At 41.6% G+C, this 22,512-nt stretch overlaps 2 protein-coding genes across 2 annotated transcripts in view; both read right to left on the reverse strand.

The window, feature by feature from the left end:
- The window catches only part of LOC143518509 (nuclear GTPase SLIP-GC-like), a 160,387-nt gene that overhangs the window by 115,814 nt on the left and 22,061 nt on the right, over positions 1 to 22,512 (reverse strand). The window lies entirely within an intron of this gene.
- On the reverse strand, positions 1,376 to 22,467 carry LOC143518512 (nuclear GTPase SLIP-GC-like). Its single transcript, XM_077011021.1, has 18 exons — positions 22,342 to 22,467; positions 11,344 to 11,367; positions 11,162 to 11,257; positions 7,475 to 7,580; positions 7,171 to 7,393; positions 6,797 to 7,007; positions 6,477 to 6,671; positions 5,541 to 5,718; positions 5,247 to 5,289; positions 5,006 to 5,110; positions 3,978 to 4,074; positions 3,726 to 3,859; positions 3,032 to 3,202; positions 2,827 to 2,947; positions 2,228 to 2,372; positions 1,795 to 1,903; positions 1,580 to 1,713; positions 1,376 to 1,480 (listed from the first exon to the last, which is right to left on the reverse strand). Exons 8-15 carry the CDS (start codon positions 5,543 to 5,545, stop codon positions 2,359 to 2,361), a joined length of 690 nt encoding a protein of 229 aa, XP_076867136.1. The 5' UTR covers positions 5,546 to 5,718; positions 6,477 to 6,671; positions 6,797 to 7,007; positions 7,171 to 7,393; positions 7,475 to 7,580; positions 11,162 to 11,257; positions 11,344 to 11,367; positions 22,342 to 22,467; the 3' UTR covers positions 1,376 to 1,480; positions 1,580 to 1,713; positions 1,795 to 1,903; positions 2,228 to 2,358.

The raw sequence follows: 22,512 nt of genomic DNA on the forward strand, positions 1-22,512 counted from the left end.
CTATGCTTATAATTCCTTGGGAGATCTATCGGGGGCCTTCGGAACAGGCCTGGTAGCCTCTAGAACTGGCCTCAGGTGGGCCGCAGGAACAGGCCGCTGGTGGGCCTCAGGGACTGGGACAGGTTGCTGGCGGACCGCGGGAACAGGAGGTCCTTTCCGGGTCACGGGAACAGGTGCAGTCCCCAGATGGGCCTCAGGAACATTTGGGGTAGCCGTAGGGATGGCCTGAGGAGCAAAAGACCCCTTCCAGGTCACAGGAGCAGGTGTAGGCATGGGAGTAGACTCTCTGGGTCTCAGGAACTAGGGTTGGCCCCTTCTGGGGCACAAGAAACAGGTGCAGGAAGGGGAGAGAGGACAGAGCCGACACTCAACTGTTTTTATTGGACATGAAGAGACACAGTCACATACTCAGGGAGAATTTTTCAGAGACTGCAGGAGGGAACCCCCACAGACACAGGGAGAACATGGAAACTCAGATAGGGACTTGAACATAAAGCCCCAGTGCTGAGAGGGTTGCCCATGTCAAATGTTTCTTCTCTACAGGCTGCCTATGAAATGACTACTTTAACAAAAGGTGCTCACATACACTGATCATCATAAGGAGTAAAATAAAGAACAGCATGGGTGTTACATGGTATTGAACACAGATAGGAAGGATCACATGAACGTCACGTGTATGAAATACTTATGGAAAGAAATAAAATAAGATTTTCCATTACATAAGCTTCCCAAATAAACCCCATAACAAAGTAGTTCTCCAACACCACTACCAATTAATACTAATAGGAGTAAAAACACAATTGGCATGCAAATACCTACTTCAATAATAAAAAATACCATACATGTAAATCAGTTTATAATAGATAATAATTCCCATTCCCATCAAAACGGAACATGTGAGACGAAGAAACAAATAAGCATAAGCTGTGACTTCCTGGAATGGTAAAACAATATCCGATATAAAAAATAAACAAATAAAGCAATGAATTCATTAAAATATGAATTAAGCAAACTGGAATGACAGCAAGGGTCATGGTGCAACAGCTTTAACATTTTTACTGCTTCTGGTCTGAACAGATCTGGGTTTTGGTTTTACAATTTGCACAAATAATTTGAAATGGCAACAGGAAATATAATTAAAATACGTTTGTGTAGTTAATAAAACTTATAGATGATTAACAACATTGTAGGCATTATTTCATGAGGGCATAATCTGAAAGAGTAGAAATATTTTTATGGAAATATCTGATCTATAGACCAGACTGGTTGAATAACAACATATTTGATTAACACCACTGGGCTTATTAGCACCAGTAGAGTTTGAGAGTTACATTTACAATATTAATATTATGGTGAGAAATGGCCATGCACTTGTCTTTAATAATCACATACCTATGTGAGGCAAGGTGTTTTCACTATAGAGTGAATTATTCATTGCTTCTCTAAGTCTTGTATTTATTATCTCCATTAAGGGTTCATTCTGTTTAAGGGAACATGCCAGTGTTCACGTAATGACACGGAATATGGATTTAATATGTATTGAAGGCTGTTAATATACATTCATTGCAGAAATACCAACCATCTCATCTTCAAACATCTTCAGCAGGTCTTCCTGTGCGTTCTGGAACATGGTACTTCTTGATGACTCTATGTGGTCCAGCAGGATGGCCTGTTTCTTTTTCATCGAGCCTGTTCCAGAAACTGCAGCAGCTTCTACAGCAGGACAACAGTGATCACGTCTTTGTGGAGATACATTAGGATTCAGCATTGTCAGAGCCATAAGCAGTAGCTTACCCTCATAACAAGGCAGCATTGAGGTCTTAATGGACTCGGCAAGGGAGGCATATATTCTCTTTTTTTGCTGAAGAACTTGCTGTTTAAGCATAACCTTCATGTTGTTTTCCTTTTGGAATGAACAAATTAAATAAAATGGTGAAAATAGCAGGAAATATAATCATGCTCCAATATCATCAAAGCTGTACACGTTTTGATGTAAAAGGTCTTGACAGCCAAGAACAGGAGGCTGATTGTGGAGCAGAATTTGGTTTCCAACATGCAGCAGTGGGGCTGAACAATAAAACACTATAGGAGCCCTTATAGTAACTGAAGACTGTGGAACATCTTACACCATCCATCATGGTTGTCAGGTAACATCATATTTAGACCAATGGTATAGAATACTGTATAAATTATATATAATGTTGATAGACAGTACTGACTTGTTTACCTCAGTTTTAAGGAATTTCAGCATGTGGCTTAGCACTGGGGAATCTTCATAGTTATGCAGCAAGTCCTCTGGTATTATAGTAAAGCTGTCAATCTTTGTTTGCAGTGAATCTGCATTTACATCAGTTTCATTCACCTGGAGGCCCCTGGATAAATATTTAAACGAAATATGAATTATTTTGAAAGAACCACAATATACACAACCATGAAGGTGGAACGCTCAGTTACATTTGTCCCTGACGTTTTCCTGATGTGACAGGGGAACTCTTCACTGAAACATGGTTACTAATTTCAAGAGATTTTAGAACAAAAGAAGAAATTAAGGTGCTGGAAGCTTTTTCAACTGGGAGAGTTGAGAAGACTTTTGTTTGTGTTTTGTCGCACATGTTTTAATATATTCAGGCTTTAGTTCTGATTAGTCTGCTTGGATTTAATGCTGTTTTGGTATTTACCTTTGTCTGTTTTGTGACCTGTTTTTTTGTTTGTTTTGTTTTCCTTGGACTGTCCTTTGCATATTCAAACTATTTGATTTTACTTGTGAGCCTGATACTTTACTTAGTAGTTATGTTTGAAATGAGCAAAACGCAGTTCACTACTCACGAAAAGAAGTCACCAGGCATCTATTCAGATCTGATTCTACTCCAGTCTTAGACCTGTAGTATCCATCATTACTGCACAATGCCGCTAGAGTTCGGTGAAATCCACGACCGTCCTTTCTTTTCTGAGTACACAAAAGAAATTTGTCAGTATGAAATAAATCATTTGAAACTGATCACAGATATTAGATTAAGAGAAAACAACTCACCGGTTCTATCACTGTTTTTGCATTTTCAATACAGTTTCTTTCAGATTCCGCTGCTCCATTTGAGAGATGTTTTTTTAGAAAATGTAAAATAGTTGTGAAATATTCTTGCATGTTTTCAGATGTGTTCTGAAGATTATTCATCAACTGCAGATACAAATCAAATCTCTCCCTCTAGAACAGAAATGTGAGAATGACTTAGTAAGTCCAAGTATGTATAGTGATTTTGTTGGGTTTCATGTCTATGCTCTTCAGGATTGGTGCGTGTGCTACAGACCGATAGCTCACTGTCATGTATGTATGATGTCATGACAAGCAGCCAAGGCAGACTAGACAGACTTTGACACCTGTTGCAATCAGACAAACTTGGTGGAAGGTGGCGTGGTCATTTTTTGCTTGTGTCAAACAATCTATACGTTTGCTGATGTAGCCATCAACAGAGGTTATGTGTATTCCTCTAGGTCAGAATTGTCTGTGGGCATGAGAGTATGTGTGTGTATGTCATATGTGTGTGTATGTCATATGTGTGTGTATGTCATTGTCACTGCTGGGTTGAGTAGACCACCACCAAACTGGATCGCCATAAAAAAATTAAAGAATGTTTCCATATAAATGTATCAGATGTGGATGGTGAAGATGGAGTGTTTCATCTCTTATGGCAATAGAGTCAAGACTTTACTTCCATGATGAGACTTACCATGTCAGCGTTGGTGTTTTTATAACCTTGAATCAGAGAGAGGATTCCAAGTGCACCAGAGATATAGAGATTTGCATTTTCAGTTGTGTGAGTGTTGTTGTATGCCCTCAGGAGCTTCTTGAGCATGGGGATTTCTGCATATGTTGAGATTAGAGAATACCATGAAGAAGAAGAATATGTCTGTCATTTTATACAAAAGCAGCCAGGTTACATTTGTAAACTTTAATGTGTCTGGAAGAATGTATGCTTTACCTGTATCCTCTGGTTTCAAAAGTGGATTTTCTTTGGTGGACTCTTCAGAACTCACAGTGAACACACAAAAGAAGTTGTCGCCACAATTGAAATGTTCCTAGAGCAGGGAGAAAAGGAAAACTATTGATTATAGACTATGGAGTCAAGCATACCTTAAAGCTCATAACTCTTGTGTTAGATGTTAGTGGTCATTTATACTGTCCTAGAAAATGTATCTTGACCACGCAAAGGTGGGGCCACTGACAAACTGACAAACTTCAGAATATTTAAAAACTACTGAATTAACAAGGTGACAACTGAAAACATGAAGAACAAAGTGCACATTGTCCAGCAAGGATGAGACACAAGCAGACATACAACACCAACTATAGAACAAGACAAAGACCAGCGGTGTAAATATATGGGGAGGACAAACAAGGAACATCCATGGACAGTTACCAGGAGGGACTGGGGACAAGACTCAGGTAAGATACATAACAAGAGCTGGGTAGGAACACAGAACTAAAACAACAACACATGGTAAATGAAGCACATACAACAGACTACAGGTGAACAAGGGGAATTACTGTGATAGAAGTCACACAGCTGGAACACAAGCTCTGGTTCCAGTGATTAGAGTCTGCCCACACTAGCAGAAACTGTATCTGAGCTCGTTACAATAACTGTGTGAGTTATACATGATAATCTGGAATAATGACAATTTGGCATTCAAAACGACAAAAAAAAAAAACAGACAACAGCCTTATCCAAAACAAAGAAATTACTGAATGTCAATACAAGGCTTAAAGCCTCCACTTCACTTATGATTGGAATTCAGTTAAAAAATGTGGATGGCCATTTCTTACTAGTTTGTTATGCATTTATTAATAATTTATGATATTCATTTATCTAACCCTAACCCTTACATACCCAAATTAACTATAAATATAATTACAATACTACTCACTATAAAACACAGATTACCATACGAGTATGAACAGTAATCTCAAGAACAGGAGATGATACAATAAACAATTGAAGAAAACTACCTTTATTGTGTCTTGTTGGTTAAATATTTTCCTCAGTTTTTCCTTAGCTGTTATATTTCTGTGTATTATACATGCAGCTTTTCTCTTACTGGCGTACTGAGGGTCCTGTAAGGTAGAAACATTTTGTTTATACTTGTTTATACTACATTTAACTCGTGGTAACATTGTCCATGCTAATTTAACTTTATTTCTTCATATTTATTTATTTTTGCTTTAAAAATGATTTTAAAGTCATTATTACCTCTGATGTGATTTGAAAGTCTTCATCTATGAGCTTGGCAGATCTACATTTCAAAATGTTTTTGTCATTTTAAAATTTCCAGTCAAAAATATTTACATTTTAATTTAACTAATCTATTCACATGTTAAAAATGCATTGACTCCCATATTTATGGACTTTAATCAGGTGGGTAGTAAACACAGTAAGCTAAATGGTAAGTGTGCCAAATGTTTTCTCGTTCCTCTACATCATATGAAAAGAAGCAGATATAGTAATGGTAACATTACAGTTTTAGAAACTATAACTATTGTTAACCTCATGTAGCTCTGGGGTTGATGTCATCAGTCTTGGTGCAGATGAATGAGATACTATTGCACTCTCCACCTTCTGCCATGTCTCTTACACTGTTGGACAGAAGATTCCAGGCCTCCTTGTCAGAACCAGCACGATTTATTTCACTTACAATCCACACGATAGAACAATCTCGCAGTTTCTGTAGACCATCAAAAAATATTAAATAAAGGTTATGTATATGAAGAATATTAATAACATGATATAATCAGCTGTCAATTAATGGCCAATCAGGTGTCACGCCTGATATTTATTATTTGCCCTTAATAAATATTGCTTCTGTCATGTTGTGGGGGGGCCCCCTGCCGGTCGCCCCCGGTTACAGCGGCAGTGGTCCTGTTTTTGGTCACGTGATGTTCGTCCCTCAGGTGGGCGGGACCCGTGATCCGTCTCACCTGAGGGTCGTTTGTTCGTCTATATATGTCTTGTCTTTGTACCAGTTGACTGCTGGTTATTATTTCCTACATTTGGAACAATGCACGGGTTTTTGGTTTGCACACTTTCTATTAAACCATCCTATTTCCCTGAGACTTGGCGTGATCGCTTCCTTTTTGAGTTGCTCACCCTGCCCGTCACAGCTTCTCTCAGCCTATTACTCACTTCTTGTTACAGTAATTTAATAATTACCCATGTTCCTTTGTGTTTGTAGCCTGCAAATGTGAAAATGTTGTGTTGTGTAGCAGCAATGCAGAAAACCAGTTCCCACTCCCATCTGTCATTTATATGTATATTTTTTACTGTTTGAATTGTGCCATAAATATTACTGGTGTCCTGTAGTAAATGTCCATGTCTGGTACACTATACTAAATCCATCCTGGCCCTATCTTTGTAGCACATGAGATATGAGGAAAGTTTCACGTGTACTTTCCAGAACATTCTAAAATGAGCAGCAATACTCACCAATCTCCACATCTGATCTCTGCTCTTGTTGCAGTCTCCAGTTCCAGGGAGATCCACTAACACAACGTGCTCTAGAAAATCTTTGCAGTTAGGAATCTTGATGGTCACACTCTTCACTACCGGCCAGTAACATCCCCCAAGGCTCGAATCATCATGCTGAATATAACAACCTATCAAATCTTGGAGCTCAGAAGCCTGGTGTGTGCAAAATGAATATAGACACAAAGAAAGATTCTCAATCACATACATTGAATCTTGCTTTTAGACACTGTTGGACTAGAAATTTACAAAACATCAAAAAGAAATCCACGTTAACCTACATTTTTGCATGAAATTGTTTTCGTTTTGGATGTGAGGAACTCTGGAATTTCTGAGAACCTCTCATCTTTCATGAGGTCTTCTTTGACCATAAAAACACCTTCTTCCCCATACAGTGCTGAAATCTTGTCATTTGCTGCATTGAACATTTCATGATCCTTGTCATCATCTTCAGCTAAAACTTTCAAGTGTCTCAAGTTCATCTTCCCAATTCTTAAGATTAATAGAACATTATTAGGACAAAAGGAGAACATAGAAAAAACATTAAAAGAACAAAAACACAACTGGATAGAAATGAGAGGAGTTTTTTCTGCCTTTTGGAGCATTAGAAAACAGGTACTATGGCCAACATACTATGGGAGAAATATTCTTGTACCTGTTTTGAGATTAATTCAATCTCAGCTATGTAGTTGGAGTTTGTCACATTGGCTTTCACCTGTATGATGACTGATGTACAGGCACAAATGCTTCCTGAAGGCAGCAGGTTACTTTCCCCCAGAACAGCGTTGGTCAGTGAGCTCTTACCAGTCCCCGTCCTTCCAAACAATCCCACAGTCGTTTTCTTTTTTATGTCTTCATCCAATTTTGAAAAACTTGCCCTGTGCACAAAAATGCATAGAAGGTCATGTTCATGCCAAAATGTTGGCATTTGTGCCATGAATCTGCAGTGACTACTGTACCTGACATACTGAGTGAGCTTCTCAGTGGAGCTGTTTTTAGTTTCATTTCTGAGTTTATGTTTAACACTTGTAATGATTCCTTTGGCCAATCTGATATTCCTCGTCACTTGCAAAGACAAACACAAACCAAATATTAATAACACAATACTTGTACTACAAAAACGTAAAATGACTGAGCCATAAGTATTGTAACACTTTGTGCTTTTCCAACCATTTTTATTGTATTAGGATTACATTTTGAAACACTTCTTAGTTGCTTTCTTTTAGTTGCAGTTTTTGTCCTAAATATTAAATATTAATATAAAAGTTATTACAATTCCAAACAACTTTTTTCAAACTGCAGTCTGTGCTACAACACAGTTGGAGGATAGTGCTGATTGTGCTTGTCAACACAAACAGACACAGACGTCCACAAGAAACACCATTCCTCATACCCAGAGAGGACTGCACCTCTGTCACGATCTGCCCCTGACTCCTCCCTCAGTGGGAGGTTTGTCACGGTCCTCCCCTGACTCCTCCCTCAGTGGGTGGGTCTTGTCACTGTCTGCCCCTGACTCCTCTCTCAGTGGGTGGGGTTTGTCACGGTCCGCCCCTGATTCCTCCCTCAGTGGGGGGATTTGTCATGGTCTGCCCCTGACTCCTCTCTCAGTGGGTGGGGTTTGTCACAGTCTGCCCCTGACTCCTCCCTCAGTGGGTGGGGTTTACCACAGTCCGCCTCTGACTCCTCTCTCAGTAGGTGGGGTTTGTCACGGTCCGCCCCTGACTCTTCCCTCAGGCTCACTTGGTGTTTGTGTATATGTTCTTCTGGCATTAAATGTAATTTGTCCCCAATACTTGCAATTTTAGAAGGAACAGTCTGTCTTTAAATGGATATATGCAAAGAATGTCAGTGGCTTGTTGAAATTATATTACAGGATGTAACCAGTGAACAGGTGAGTGGGGGAGGGGGTGGGGGCTGTTTGGGATAGGGCAGGGATGTGGGGGAGGGGGATGTTTGGGATGGGGCAGGGATGTGGGGGAGGGGGACGGTGTCAGGGCTGGCCCCAGGCCGGCCTCTCCAGTCGCCACCAGGAGCAGCCCGCGAGTCAGACCACAGGCTAATCAGCGGTGATGGCACGCACCTGTCATCCTTTGTTTATAAGGACAACATACGCAGTGCCTCACCGCTGAGTTGTCTGCTTCATGTCGTCAGCCTTAAGCCATTTCTCTTTTGTCTTTGCTCGGTGTCTCGCCACACTGCCTCTTGCTCGTTCCAGTTGTTTTATTTATTTTTCTGTCCATTTGAGTTCTTACCTCCTGCGCCGCTCTCAAGTTTTCCTCCCACTGTTATTCTTCCTGTCTGTTTGGTTTTGGTTTTTGGGAAGGGTTTTTTGTTCCTCGTGGCGTTTGCCAGCCAGCCAGCTACCTCCCCTGGCGTCCTTTGTTTTCTCTTTGGTTTTCTGTTTGTTTGTTACATGCATTGAGTATTTCCGCAATTGTTTTCTGTTTTCTCCCATTACACACGTTGAGTATTTCCGCAATTGTTTTCTGTTTTCTCCCATTACACACGTTGAGTATTTCCGCAATTGTTTTCTGTTTTCTCCCATTACACGCGTTGAGTATTTACGTGATTTTCTGTTTTTCCCCGTTACACACGTTGAGTATTTCCGCGATTGTTTTCTGTTTTCCCCCATTACACGCGTTGAGTATTTCCGCGATTGTTTTCAGTTCTCCCTCTACGTCGGCACTGAAAAGTTTAATTGTTTCCTCGCGTGTGTGCTATCGTTCAGTGCACGGACGAGGCGCTTGGGTCTGCCATTTTTAAACATCTGCGGGAGATTCCATATCCTACATCTCCCGCTCTGACAGAACAACTCAGCCATAACATGGACCCAGCCGAGTCCCACGATATAGAGGGAATGAAACTCGCATTAACCATACAAGGGCAGGCTATAGACAAACACAATCAAACGCTGCAACAAGTACTAGAACAGCTACAAAATGTTACGGTGGCCCTGCAGAGCGTTAGCCAACCGCTTGCTGTGCCCTCAGACCCGCCGATAGCTGGGGAGGCTCCGGTGGGTCTCTCTGGTACTCCTCACTCTGAGGCCCTAACACTCCATGTCACCCTCTCGTGGCGAGGAGCTCCTGAAAACAGGCTCCTCGTGCTGGTTGACTCGGGAGCAGCTGGCAATTTCATTGACGCCTCCTTTGCGGCTTCCCTCGGGATCTCACTCGTTACCCTCGACACACCCCTCACTGTGGCCGCCGTCGACGGAAGGGCCCTTATGTCAGGGAGTGTGAGCAGCCAGACTATGCCCCTTGACATGAGAATAGGGGGCACAGCGAACGCATAACACTGTATGTTATCAGTGCCCCTAAGTTAGGCCTTATTCTCGGTCTGCCCTGGCTCCAGGGCCATAACCCAGACATCGACTGGCTGCATCTGTCAGTCAAACAGTGGGGCCCCCTATGTCGGACTACCTGTCTGGTGGCCGCTAGTCCCGGAGTCGGCAAAGGCCCTGCTAAACAGATAGACCTCACTCCCGTTCCTGCTGATTACCACGACCTACAAGAGGTCTTCAGCAAACAAAAAGCCGGGTTCTTGCCCCCACACAGACCCTTTGACATCGCTATCGACCTCTTACCCGGTACGAGTCCTCCCAGGGGTCGTCTGTTTTCGCTTGCTCCGCATGAACACAAGGCCATGGATGAGTACATCCAGGAATCCTTAGCTGCTGGGCTCTTATGGCTACCTCTACCTCTCCTGCGGATGTGGGATTTTTCTTTGTGGGGAAAAAGGATGGTGGTTTACGGCCGTGCATAGATTACCGGGGGCTCAACAAAATCACTGCCATCGGCCTTCGAAGCACTGCAGCAGGCTACTGTTTTTACCAAGCTGGGCTTGCACAGTGCTTACAACCTCATCAGAGTGCGTGAGGGGGACGAATGGAAGACTGCTTTTATTACTCCTTCGTCACTACGAGTTCCTTGTGATGCCGTTTGGGCTCATGAACGCTCCAGCTGTCTTCCAAAGGTATATAAATGAAGTGTTAAGGGAGACTTTAGACCACTATGCTTTCATATACCTGGACGACATACTGATATATAGCTCAAGGAACACGTCGGGCATGTTAGAAGGGTTCTCCAGTTGTTGCTGGAGAACCACCTGTATGTTAAATTGGAGAAGTCTTCATTTCACACGGAAGAGGTCTCGTTCCTCGGTTTCCGTGTCTCCAAGGGCAAATTGGCCATGGAACCGCCTAAAACCAGGGCTTTAGCCCCTTGGCCGGTGCCCACGTCGGTTCAGTGCTTCTTGGGGTTCGCATTACACGCATTGAGTATTTCCGCGATTGTTTTCTGTTTTTCCCCGTTACACGCATTGAGTAATTCCGCGATTGTTTTCTGTTTTTCCCCGTTACACGCATTGAGTATTTCCGCAATTGTTTTCAGTTCTCCCTGTACGTCGGCACTGAAAACACAGCACGCCGTTTCATTGTTTCCTCGCGTGCATGCTATCATTCAGTGCACGGACGAGGCGCTTGGGTCCGCCATCTTTAAACATCCGTGGGATATTCCGTCTCCAACATCTCCCGCTCTGACAAACAAGGCTGTTTGGGATGGGGCAGGGATGTGGGGGAGGGGGCTGTTTGGGATGGGGCAGGGATGTGCATAAGGACTTTATTAAAAACACAGTAAAAATCTCACCATCACTCATCTCCTCGGGGCTAGGACACTGCTGTTTGTGTCTTTTTGTTGTTTCATGTGAAGTAGAAGGCATGTCTTCACATGGCCTTTTGGTCTCTGTTAATGAAAATCAATAGAAAGACATTTTTAAAAAATGAAAAACAATCTTTAATATAGAACTTTAAAAAAACATATGTAGTTACCTCTGTTACTCATTTGCAGTTATCCTGAGGAAAAATTTGAAATATTTCAATATTTCAATTATTCATGGAAATAGACCTACTACTGATAGCAAGCTGGAATGAAGCAGTAATCTAGAACCAGAGTTTGATGTATTTCAGAAACTCATTATATTGCTATACTATTTGGGTACTTGGGTGGATAGTCTACAACACATTTGACACGGATTACCAGAACTACAAGTACCATACCAGTACTATACCAGCATTAAAAAAAAGCAATGCAATTTATATTTGATCTGAATATTTGCTTTATTTGATCTATCTAATAGGAATCTTCCTGTTGTCAGAGCTATGCAGTAAATGATGATATGTAGGTATAAAAATGATGCTATGTACACATTACATCAGTTTACAAATGGGCGTGGTGTATATTAAGTCAACATTTTTGGACAACAAAGTTTTAAACAAAATACATGACTGGGCTACTTATGTATGAAGAGCAGCTGTAATGTAAATGATGATACACAGATTGCTGAACTCATGAAACTCATAGCAGACCACATATATCTGAATATATAAGGTGTGTGACAATAAAGTGTGTGTGTGTGTGTGTATGTGTGTATGTATAAGTGATGTTGTCAACACACAATAGAGCACTGCATACAAGCCTTAAGTTTCATTTTCTTGTCACCACCATTTCACGTTGGCGCTGTCACGAGACAGCCCCGGGCTGCTCCCTTTGGCGAGTGTTTGTGTCGTTTACGTCTACTTATGTCTGTCATAGAAAGTATTATTCAGGCAAAAGCTCGTGAGTGTTTGGTGAACTACGTGTGTTGCGGTAGAAGGGGGAGGTGCTTGATCTTGACTGAAAAACGTTGTATTGGAGATCGCACAAGCTGATGTAACACAGGCAATGAGGTGTACCAGTTTAGCCCAGGACAATCACAGCAACCTGGCAAAACCACCTCACACCGTTATACACCCCCAATCACTTGGGCAACCCTTCCCCACTCGCAGGGGTCTCAACTGAATGAGCAGAGACGGCAACCAAGTAGAGGGCAACAATAACAATGTTTATTTTAAAATAAAAATAAACAAACAATCTCCAGGCTACTGTGCTGGGCACGCAACTCCAGTGGAGGGCTTCACCCTAAAACATGGACCAATAGTTCACAGCAAATTATTATGTGCAATAAAACCACCACACACTAATAAAGTCGAATACCCCCACACAACCACTGCAAACTATCACACAACCCCCACACTGTACCGCATTCCACCAACAGCACCTTTGGAGAAAATAAACAAAGAACGAAAAAACAACAACATTACTATCCAAGTTATTAAATGTCACAGAATAAAAGCTACAATTATTTATTCTAGTTAAAAATGTACTCTTCCATCAGCTTCCAGTCTCACTTAGGAAGTGAGATTACTCAAGGCTCATGATACAACGACACCAATTGACATCAGAATACAGGGCAGAAATAATTGTCAATAACAATAAAATTGTACCATACAAAGGACAAACAAGCGGACACAAAAAAAACAATATAACAAAACAGCGACTGGTGCTGATGTAACTTCAAACACTTGTTCACTGGGACCGGTCTGTCGTCAGCAGGTAGTGCTATGGTATTCCTCTGCTAGGAATTCGTGTCTAATGAAATAAAAATTATATCAGTATGAATAAATCTAATAATTACATTTACAGACACTACAAATCAGGCACGTGCAGAGGGGGGGGCGGAGGGTGCTGGAGCACCTGCCCCTTTGGCCCTTTCTGCTCAAAGTGCCCTTTTGTCAATTTTTGTATGTGTGAAAGTCTGTCTGTGTGGCATAATAATAATAATAATAATAATAATAATAATAATAATAATAATAATAATCACCATTCACATGTGAATCACGTTGATTCACATTGACCCTTACGTGCCCTCCTGACTTTACGTGACGTCAGCACGTGACCTAGGCGCTACTAAGCTGCTAACTCTAGATACGGAGAGAGAACAGCTAACGGTCCGGTAGGTAGGTTTTGCCGTGGTATTTGTTTGTGCACGCCACATTGTTTTCTTGCAAGATAACTGACAAAGTTAGTGAAGTTAGCAGCATTCTGTGTGTGTGAGACTCTACACACACTCTCACGAGTTACAGTGTGCCTGTCACTGTGTGTGTATATGTATGTTGCCAGGTTCGCGGTTTTACTGCCAAATTGGGCTTGTTTGAAAAGTCAGTCGCGGGTGAAAATTCAGGAATGGCGGGGTGCGTTTTATTACCGGACTACTTTAAAAATTACCACGACCGCCAAAAAACAAAAAAAGTGTCTGTTGTCTGCTGAGAGAGAGAGAGAGAGAGAGAGACACACACACACACACACACACACACACACACAGTTGCAGTGTTTTTCCTACATGTATATTTCTAAAGGCAATGAGGCATATGCTATTTGACTAAAACTCTGCCATGTACATGCCTATTTACATAATTTTGGACTATATTAGTATAAATACAACAATAATAATAATTAATTTGAAGAATTTAAATTGTGATTGTGACCTCTCATTAAACAAATCAGAATGTGTTTTAACACTTGTATACAGACAAATTAAATATGCATGAATATAAAATATGTGACATTTATAACCTTGCTGTCTTGCACAAAGTGGATAAAGCACAAATACATTTACTGGCAATTGAAAAGGATATTCCAATCAACTACAGTGAAGTCATTGACATATTTCGGAGCATGGGCAACAGGAAGTTGCTGTTATAACTGAAACAAAAAAATACTACTTTGTTACATGCACAGAGAGACAGACAGACACGCACGCGCACACACACACACACACACACACACACACACACACACACACCCTTCCTCTATTCTCTTTCTCCCATTAAAAATGTTAAGTTTATACATGAGTTTATGAGTATCAATTAATAAAAACAGGATGGAACATTACATGTTGAAGTCATGTTTGTGTCAAAACAAATGGTTGCATTTGTTTTTTAGAAACCAAAACTACAGCTGTGAAATTAAAATAAAGAGGTGTAAGAATTGTTCCATTTTTGTCCAAGGACTCCAGGAAGAGAAGCCACAGTTACAGTCCAGTGTCTAATGGGGATCTGAATTCAACTTAATACATTATCTTTCTATGTCCTAAATTAATGCAGAGCTTGAATTATAGCTTAGTGGATATAGGCTGTACCTCCACCCCTCTTTTATTCTTGTCCTCCCATTAATGTTCCCCTTTCTTTTTACGAATGTGCAACTTGATCTGTTTAGTTCAGTCAGCCTGCTGTATCCTTTCTCAGCACAGAATCTCCTACAAACAATCAGCCGTATGGCAGGTCACAGTGCGCCATGTTTAATCTTAGTTATCTTTGCATCTTATCATGATCACATAACACTTATTTTAATCAGCCACTATCTCTCCCATGCTCTTTTTAGTCACTTCAATATCAGAACAATACAGCGTCTCCACCAACCCCCTCAACAGTAGCTGTTCAATGTACTCAATCAGGTAAATATAGACTATAGATATAGACTACTTTTGCCCTCTATCAAAGATATGAGATGTGGACAATAATATGGTATGTTGTGATTCCATGTTATATTATTTATGAATAAGGGTTGCTACAAATCAAACTGTTATATTTCAAGGTATGTTTTTGTATGGTGTTTCAAATTTGTGCTCCATGTGCCCCCTTTTCACTTTGAGCACCTGCCCCTCCAAAGGTCTCTGCACGGCCCTGCTACAAATTCCCAGCATACCAACCTAGAACGCGTCAGGCTTGTTACGACCGTCTTGTTTCCCCAATTCATAAAGTCTCTTGACACTGTATTAAAAATGTGCTCTTCTAAAACTCTCTGGAACAGCTTTCGATCTATAAAACGTTAACCAACACATCAGTTTAGTAATATACAACCTTAGCAATACCGCAAATCACTAAGGTGAACTTACTCCATAAAATCCAGACACAGCGCCAAGCTCAAACCGCCGATATGCACCACACCAAACAATCATTCTTCCGCAGGGCTGGCAGAATATAAAGGCACGACCAATCAGCGAATTACGTCGCTACTGCCGTACTGCGCATGACGAACGTCAACCCCCGACACTGTGGGTGTTGCCACTAAACGGTCTGGAGGGGAACTGAATGCCATTAGACGGGTCCTACCTGTCACACTGAGATAAAGAGACCAAAGAAACATCTGTGTGTGTGTCCTCAGTTTATGTCCATATATGTATTTCCATGGTTGTGGTTCTACATGAGTCAGAGTCCTGCACGGGTCCGTTTTTTGAGACCCGCACCCACCCATATCCGCAGAGTACAGCACCCACCCACCCGCGAACCCGTGGCTATTTCAAAGTTAAATCCGTACCCGCCCGGACCTGTTAATATTATACCCATTACCCACCCGTGCCCGTAAAAAATCACACAAATCTAAAGTATTCCTATAGAGCACTTTTTTCAATGTGCCTCTGAAAAAACGTCAGTACAACACAAAATGAAATCTAAGCAGGGCTCTCAAGTTTTGGATTCATGTCAGAGTGTGAGAGTTGTTGACGGGGGGGGTGGCGAACGTGAGTTGTTGTATATCGCGATCGATCGCCAGTGGAGGGCGACATAGATATGGATCGGAGGTAAATAAACTAGATTTTTTTTTCTCGCCGTGTGAAATCGGAAGTGTGGCGTGTGAGCGTGTGAAGACGGTCAAACGCTCAATGCGTGAGACTTGAGAGCCCTGAATTTAAGGTTGCTGTGCAGGAACAGTATTCCTATCTAAAAGTAGCAACTGGTAAAACGCAAGAAAATTTATATAGCCAACCGGTGCCATAACACAATGCAAAACGAGAGGGAACAAATGCCAGTATAACAACTAAATAAAATCGCATAGGTTCACAAATCTATCCTAGGTTACTGTGCAGCAGACCTGGGCAAACCATGGCCCGCAGGCCACATCCGGCCCGTTGTGCATCCCTGTCCGGCCCGCAAGAGGCCAATCATAAATGAAACAAATATCTATGTCGTGCGTGCAATACAACTGTGACGCTTTTATTTTGAAAGCGCTACGTGTGAGCTGTGCGAGAAACACTGTAGGTGATCAGCGACAAGTTTCGGGAGTGAACGTTGCACCTCGCGCGAACCTCCGCAAACGGCGGAGTTCCAGGTTTGAAAAGTGCTGGAATTTAGGCTAAAGTACTTGAAAATGCTTGAAATTGTAACTGTATTTCGATTCACAACAAATAGCTGACTGAACAGGGGGGTTTCCAGAAACCGGGTATGTAAACTCAGAGTTAACGAAAACTCAGGGTTTTCCGTTCCAGAAACCGAGCTTAGAGAGAACCTGAGTCAGCTGGGAAATATTGAAATGGACCTTGAAAGTGCCGTAGAAGTGCTTTAAAGCTAGGTTTAAGCCAGGTTTATACTTGACGCGGCGTGAGGGTCCGCACGGCGAAAATTATGTAATCGCGGTGGCGGAGGGCCTCACGCGCTGTTGATTCGCAAGGTCGTGCACCTCTCGAATTTTGTAACTTCGCGCGCGCGCCGCGCTTCAGAGCAAGTAACAAAGTCATGTTTGCAGGGTTCATACACCTTTACAAGGTGGAATTAACGTCACTTTCAATGTCCATTTTAATATTTCCCAGCACGTTAAACTTAATTAAGTTAAATATTTATACATATATTCGAAATGATCCGAAATAATTCACTTTTTTATCACATTATTTAATTGTTTATTTTCAAAACGCCCAATCTTAACGTCTTCACGTTCTCTCATGTTTCGTCCTGGAATTACAAGAAGCTCGTATTTGTTAACGTAATACAAAAAAACTGTTCATTCAGATGGCTATTTGTTGTGAAACGAAGTAGTTACAATTTCAAACATTTTCAAGTATTTAGCCTAAATTCCAGCACTTTTCAAATCTGAAACAAAAAGCAACATTAAAATTGGTCATGTAAATGTTCCTTCCCCTGTTTTTGAGGGGTGTTTCTTTATACCAACACACATCGTTTCGGAGAACACTCGCGGAAGTTTGCGTGAGGTGGGCGGAGCCACTGTGATGACGTCATTATTGTTTGTGTGGCCCTCTGACACAATTCAGGTTTCTCATGTGGCCCCTTGTAAAAATTAATTGCCCACCCCTGCTGTGCAGGAACAGTATATCGTCCACAGTCCCAGGTTTGAGCTGCGTTCTTCGCTCTTGGATCACAGGAAAAATCTCTCACTCGCAGCGCTGGATGCGGGGATTGAGAGGACACTTCGGGCAGTTGTTGCCAGGTTGGGGAAATCGTCCTGGTGTTCTTTCCACCACAAAAGAACATCGAACGATTCGTCCTTATGTCCGATGTATGCTTACGTCCGATGTATGCTGAAACTTCATCCTCGTTTGGCTCACCCGTATTTAACTTACCCGCCCGCATACCCACCCGTTAAATTGCGGTATGTGTAAAACCCACCCATTTCAGCATCTATTTGCCTGTACCGGTACCCGACCCGGTGCAGGACTCTAACGTGAGTATGTTCATCGGTCTCACCTGTGGTTCGTCTCACTATCACTCGGGGCTCGTGTAGTTCGTCCTACACCGTATGAGAGTGTGTGTTAATATGCGCTGTCTGCGCTATACATTTAACTAATAAACGTGTGTTTACGCAACCGAGCCTCGCCGTTACAGACACAGAAAAAGCCTGTATAACTCATAGTGCCTTTGAATTATGTAACCATATTAATGTTTAGGTTTCCTACAACGCAGTGTGTAAAATGTAAAAAAAACTCCTATATTCAGCATTCTGCTATAATTATAATAAACAAAGGTGATTTAAAATTATAATAAACAACTAAAGGAGATTTGCAGGTTGCTGAACTTGTATAAAAGTAATAACCGACAACAAATGGGTGTGACGTCTAAATCATAATGTACAATCGCCATTTCTGGAGAATGTGCGCTGCCTACAGGACTTAGGTTTCGTTTTCTTGTGACCTGCCGCAATTTCCAGCTGACAACTGACTGTCACGTAGGGCTACGCCCCCTCTCCTAGCTGTCACTCCGGGTTCCCTCATGTCTGCGTTTCTTGCCGGTTCATCCCGCCCTGCTCGTTTGTCTCTATGGTTTCCCATTGTCTTCCACGCCCATGTCGTCATTGTTAGCACCTGGTCCTTGTCTAGTTCTGTGTATAATAGTCCCTGTGTCTCCCATCTCCGTATCGGTTCTTTTGTTCATACCCGTGCATTGTCATACCTGCCTGTTCGTAAGTTCACTATTTTGTGTTTCCCGTCTTCCGTGTGTTTTGCCTGTTCTTCCCTAGTTTTAGTGATGGGCAAATGAAGCCTCTTGAAGCAATGAAGCTTTACAACCCTTTGCTTTGCAAAAAGGTTCATTACTCGAGGCTTCATCACATTCATCACTCACTAGTGACATCTGCTGGTGAAACTGTAACAGCCTCGTCATTCAGTTGGATCATACATTCAAAAATTTGTAAATGCAATATTGTCACAAAGTTTCAATCAAACTCATGTTTAGTAACAGGAGAATCAATGAAATCATACTTAATTGTCATATTTTAATTATTAAAATGATTTGTAGCCAATCTAATCCTTGACCATTAGTGGTTGTGTTGGGTTTTCTTGTATGTCTTGGACTTATTTGACAATGAAGATATGTTGTACTTTACTATATTGGGAATTGAGTGATTGTTGAGGCAGACTGAATATTTTGAGTTAGAAACTGATAAAAAAACAGAATGTGTTAAAAATAATTGCTTCTTGGGGGTTCTAGATCTGGTTTGGCAGTCATGGCCTGGTGGTTAGGGAAGGGAAGTGGTTAGGGAACTGGTCTTGTAACCGGAGGGTCATGCGTTCGATCCCCAGACCTGAGGTGCCGCTTAACCCTCAATTGTGTTACGCCTCGCCACCGATCTCGGCGGTGACGCGTTGGTTTAAACGTGGTGAGGACTCAAACGCGACCCGATAAAACAAACGGCAAAAAACAGCCAAATGAAACCTCCGCGAATGCGGGAAAAAATGAAAACAAAAACCCCAGAGGGAAACAACAGAAAGACAACACGGAGAAGCTCGACGTGTGTAAAGACCAGGTAAGTAAAACAAACAAAAAACACGCGGAAAGAAATACAACGCGTCCACAAAAGAAAAATGGGAAAAAACGAAAAGTACACGGAGGCAAACTCGACGTGTCAGAGGGGAAGGGAAAAAATAAGAAACAAAAGAGGAAGCTATGGTAACAAGACCTATAGCTTCTACCTGGTTACCTGCCAGTCTGTTAACCAGAACACTGGAGAACAAACTAACGAAGAACAGAGAGGGAGAAGACGGAAGGAAACAAAAAACAACCTGAGAACACTCAGGGTAGAAACAGGAGAACTAGAGAAACGAGAGGTAGTCCGGAGACGAGAGAAAACTGGCTTGGGCTGTGTGTGCATAGAACAACAAACAACTTCAGCAATGAGTTGCTGAAGTTGCTAGTCTTAAATAGGCTGTAGAACAGGTGCAACCTATCGGGCTTGATTGCCCCTGGTTACAGCTCGCGGGCTCCGCCTAGTGGCAGCAGGAGTCACGTGCCTGGGTCGAACCCTGACAAATTGCTCACTTATATAAAAATTAGATAAAATGTAAGTCGCTCTGGATAAGGGCGTCTGCCAAATGTAAAATGTTTTTAACATTACAAATAAGGTTTGCCTCTTCCAATGGTTTTTAGTCTGTTTTTGATGTGTGAATCTGATGTACATCCTGATCAAACAAAAAAGAATTTAGAACGTTGCAGATTTTTAATTTAACCACCTACTACAACACACGAAGCAACAGGGTTCATAGCTTTTATTTTGAAAAACGATACGCAAAATGAAGCAATGACGTGGCTGATGTAATGCGAGGCCTCGTTTGTTGCTGATCACGTGATTTTGCTCAATATGACACAAGCTCCGAAGCGGGGCTTCATCGGACACGCCCCCTTTTTACTCGGTACACGTCTCGAAGCCTCGCTTCAGATGTCCCATCCAGAGGTGGGACCAAGTCAGTGTTTTGCAAGTCTCAAGTAAGTCCAAGTCTTTATCCTCAAGTCCCGAGTCAAGTCTCAAGCAAAGACAGTCAACTCAAGTCAAGTCTCGAGTCAAGACAGGCAACCGTCAAGTCAAGTCCCAAGTCTGAAACTTGGAATTTCAAGTCCTTTCGAGTCTTTTTTTTTTTTACAGGCACCAACGCTTTACGAATGCTACGCTGATGCGTTTCTTTACTCGTTTTGTTAGTGTCCGCCAGCCAAAAGATGACGGATCATTTACATTTTATCTTCTCTTAATTACATAAATGTAATTAAACAAGAATGTTTCGTTTTCATTTTACAAGAAAATAGCAAGCTTCATCGTAAGCAAGATGCTGTCATTACGAATGGTTATTCTAAACATTTGGATAAAATGTTTAAATATAGACTAATAAAAGGTTAGGGTTATTTTTTCATTGTTTTCTGTTATTGTGGGGTCACGGTGTAGGCTACTATTGTTACCTGGAGATTCAGTGGGGTCACATATTCTGATGGCTGCTGTCAGAATTGGTGACCCCAGTTAAAAAGGCTCACCTGTACATCCCATTCATGATTTCTTTGTTGGCTGCAATGGTGAGGGGATGGTAAATCTTGTTTAAGTACATTTATGTAATTGAGATGATAAATGTAAATATAAACATCTGTCATATTTTGGCTCGTGGATACCAACAAAACGAGTAAAGAAAGTGCATCAGCGTAGTTTACGTAGCATTCGTAAAGCGTTTGTGCCTCTGAACAGAAACTGTGAAATAGCGCCCCCTGTGGTCACAAAACTCGACCGTCACAGAATCTGGTGTAACGCCGGTCTGCGTCAGAAGGACGGAAATGAAATTAATGGGGCGCACTTTATAAATATTAATATGCGTTTTAAAATTTAGATTTGGGGTAAAAAAAATCAAGTCTTTGCAAGTAAACTTCAATTCCCAAGTCCAAGTCAAGTCTAAGTCTCTGAATATTTTTTCAAGTCAAGTCAAAAGTCTTAATATTAATGACTCGAGTCTGACTCGAGTCCAAGTCATGTGACTCGAGTCCCCACCTCTGCCCATCACTACCTAGTTTACCTGCCTTGTTGTTTCTCTTGCCCGTTGTCATGCCTTTGTACATTTCATGTTCGGACTGCCCTCCCGATACGACCTGCGCCTGTTATTTCGACTCTGCCTTTGGGATTTCCAATAAATAAATATAATAAATCTCGCTCTCCTCAGCGTTTGTGTCCGCCTCCATGTTCTGCGCTACACAGATCGTTGCACTGACGTGACGGTCAGTACTAATGATCTGAACCCTTCAGTCATAGTTGTCAGGTTCGCGGTTTTTCACGCCAAATTGGGCTTGTTTGAAAGTCCAGCCGCGGGTAAAAATTTTGGGTTTTTGGGCAACTTTTGAGTTGGGCTACCGCCCAAGTCAACAAGAATCGATCGCGATATAATACTTAATTTGTCTCTATATTACACTCGTAATTGGCTTAATTGTGGTGTATTCGCCTGTTTTTAAATGAATTTTCCACAGCTGAAACTGGTTGACCGTCTACAGTCTCTGCCATTTCGGTATCCAAATGAAGCACACTTCATGTTCACGTGATCAGTTGCTTAGCCAATATTTTGAATTAGTTTATTGCTTACTTACTGAATGATTAGTTTTTTTCGTCCTGTGCATGGACATCATTGCGTTGTTTTTATTATAATTTTCTAGACTATTTATTAATTTGCGGGATTTTTCTACATGTATATGTGGTCCCGCTCCCGCATCGCCTGGATTAATTAAACTCCCGCTCCCGCCAATAACAATTAAATTCTGTCCCGCGCCGCAAGATATTCTGACGGGACCCGCAGGAGTGCAGACCTCTAACTCAGACAATATAGATAACATCCTTATACATTAATCTGGCATCAAAGCAAACAAACATCAGCAAAATCTTAACAAAAAATATGTAAACAGATTGTTAAAATATGTTATGCTACTTACTGTGTATGTAGTTGTGTTGAACAGAAGAGCAGTTGACACAGCTGTATAAATGATGATATGCAGGTAGCTGAACTTGTACAACCACCTTTTCTGGAGAATGAGCGCTGCATACCGGACTTAGGTTTCATTTTCCTGTGTGCTGCCGCCATTTTCATACCTTATGATTCAGTA

This window comes from Brachyhypopomus gauderio, chromosome 7 (genome assembly GCF_052324685.1).
Source record: "Brachyhypopomus gauderio isolate BG-103 chromosome 7, BGAUD_0.2, whole genome shotgun sequence".
Taxonomy (NCBI): domain Eukaryota; kingdom Metazoa; phylum Chordata; class Actinopteri; order Gymnotiformes; family Hypopomidae; genus Brachyhypopomus; species Brachyhypopomus gauderio.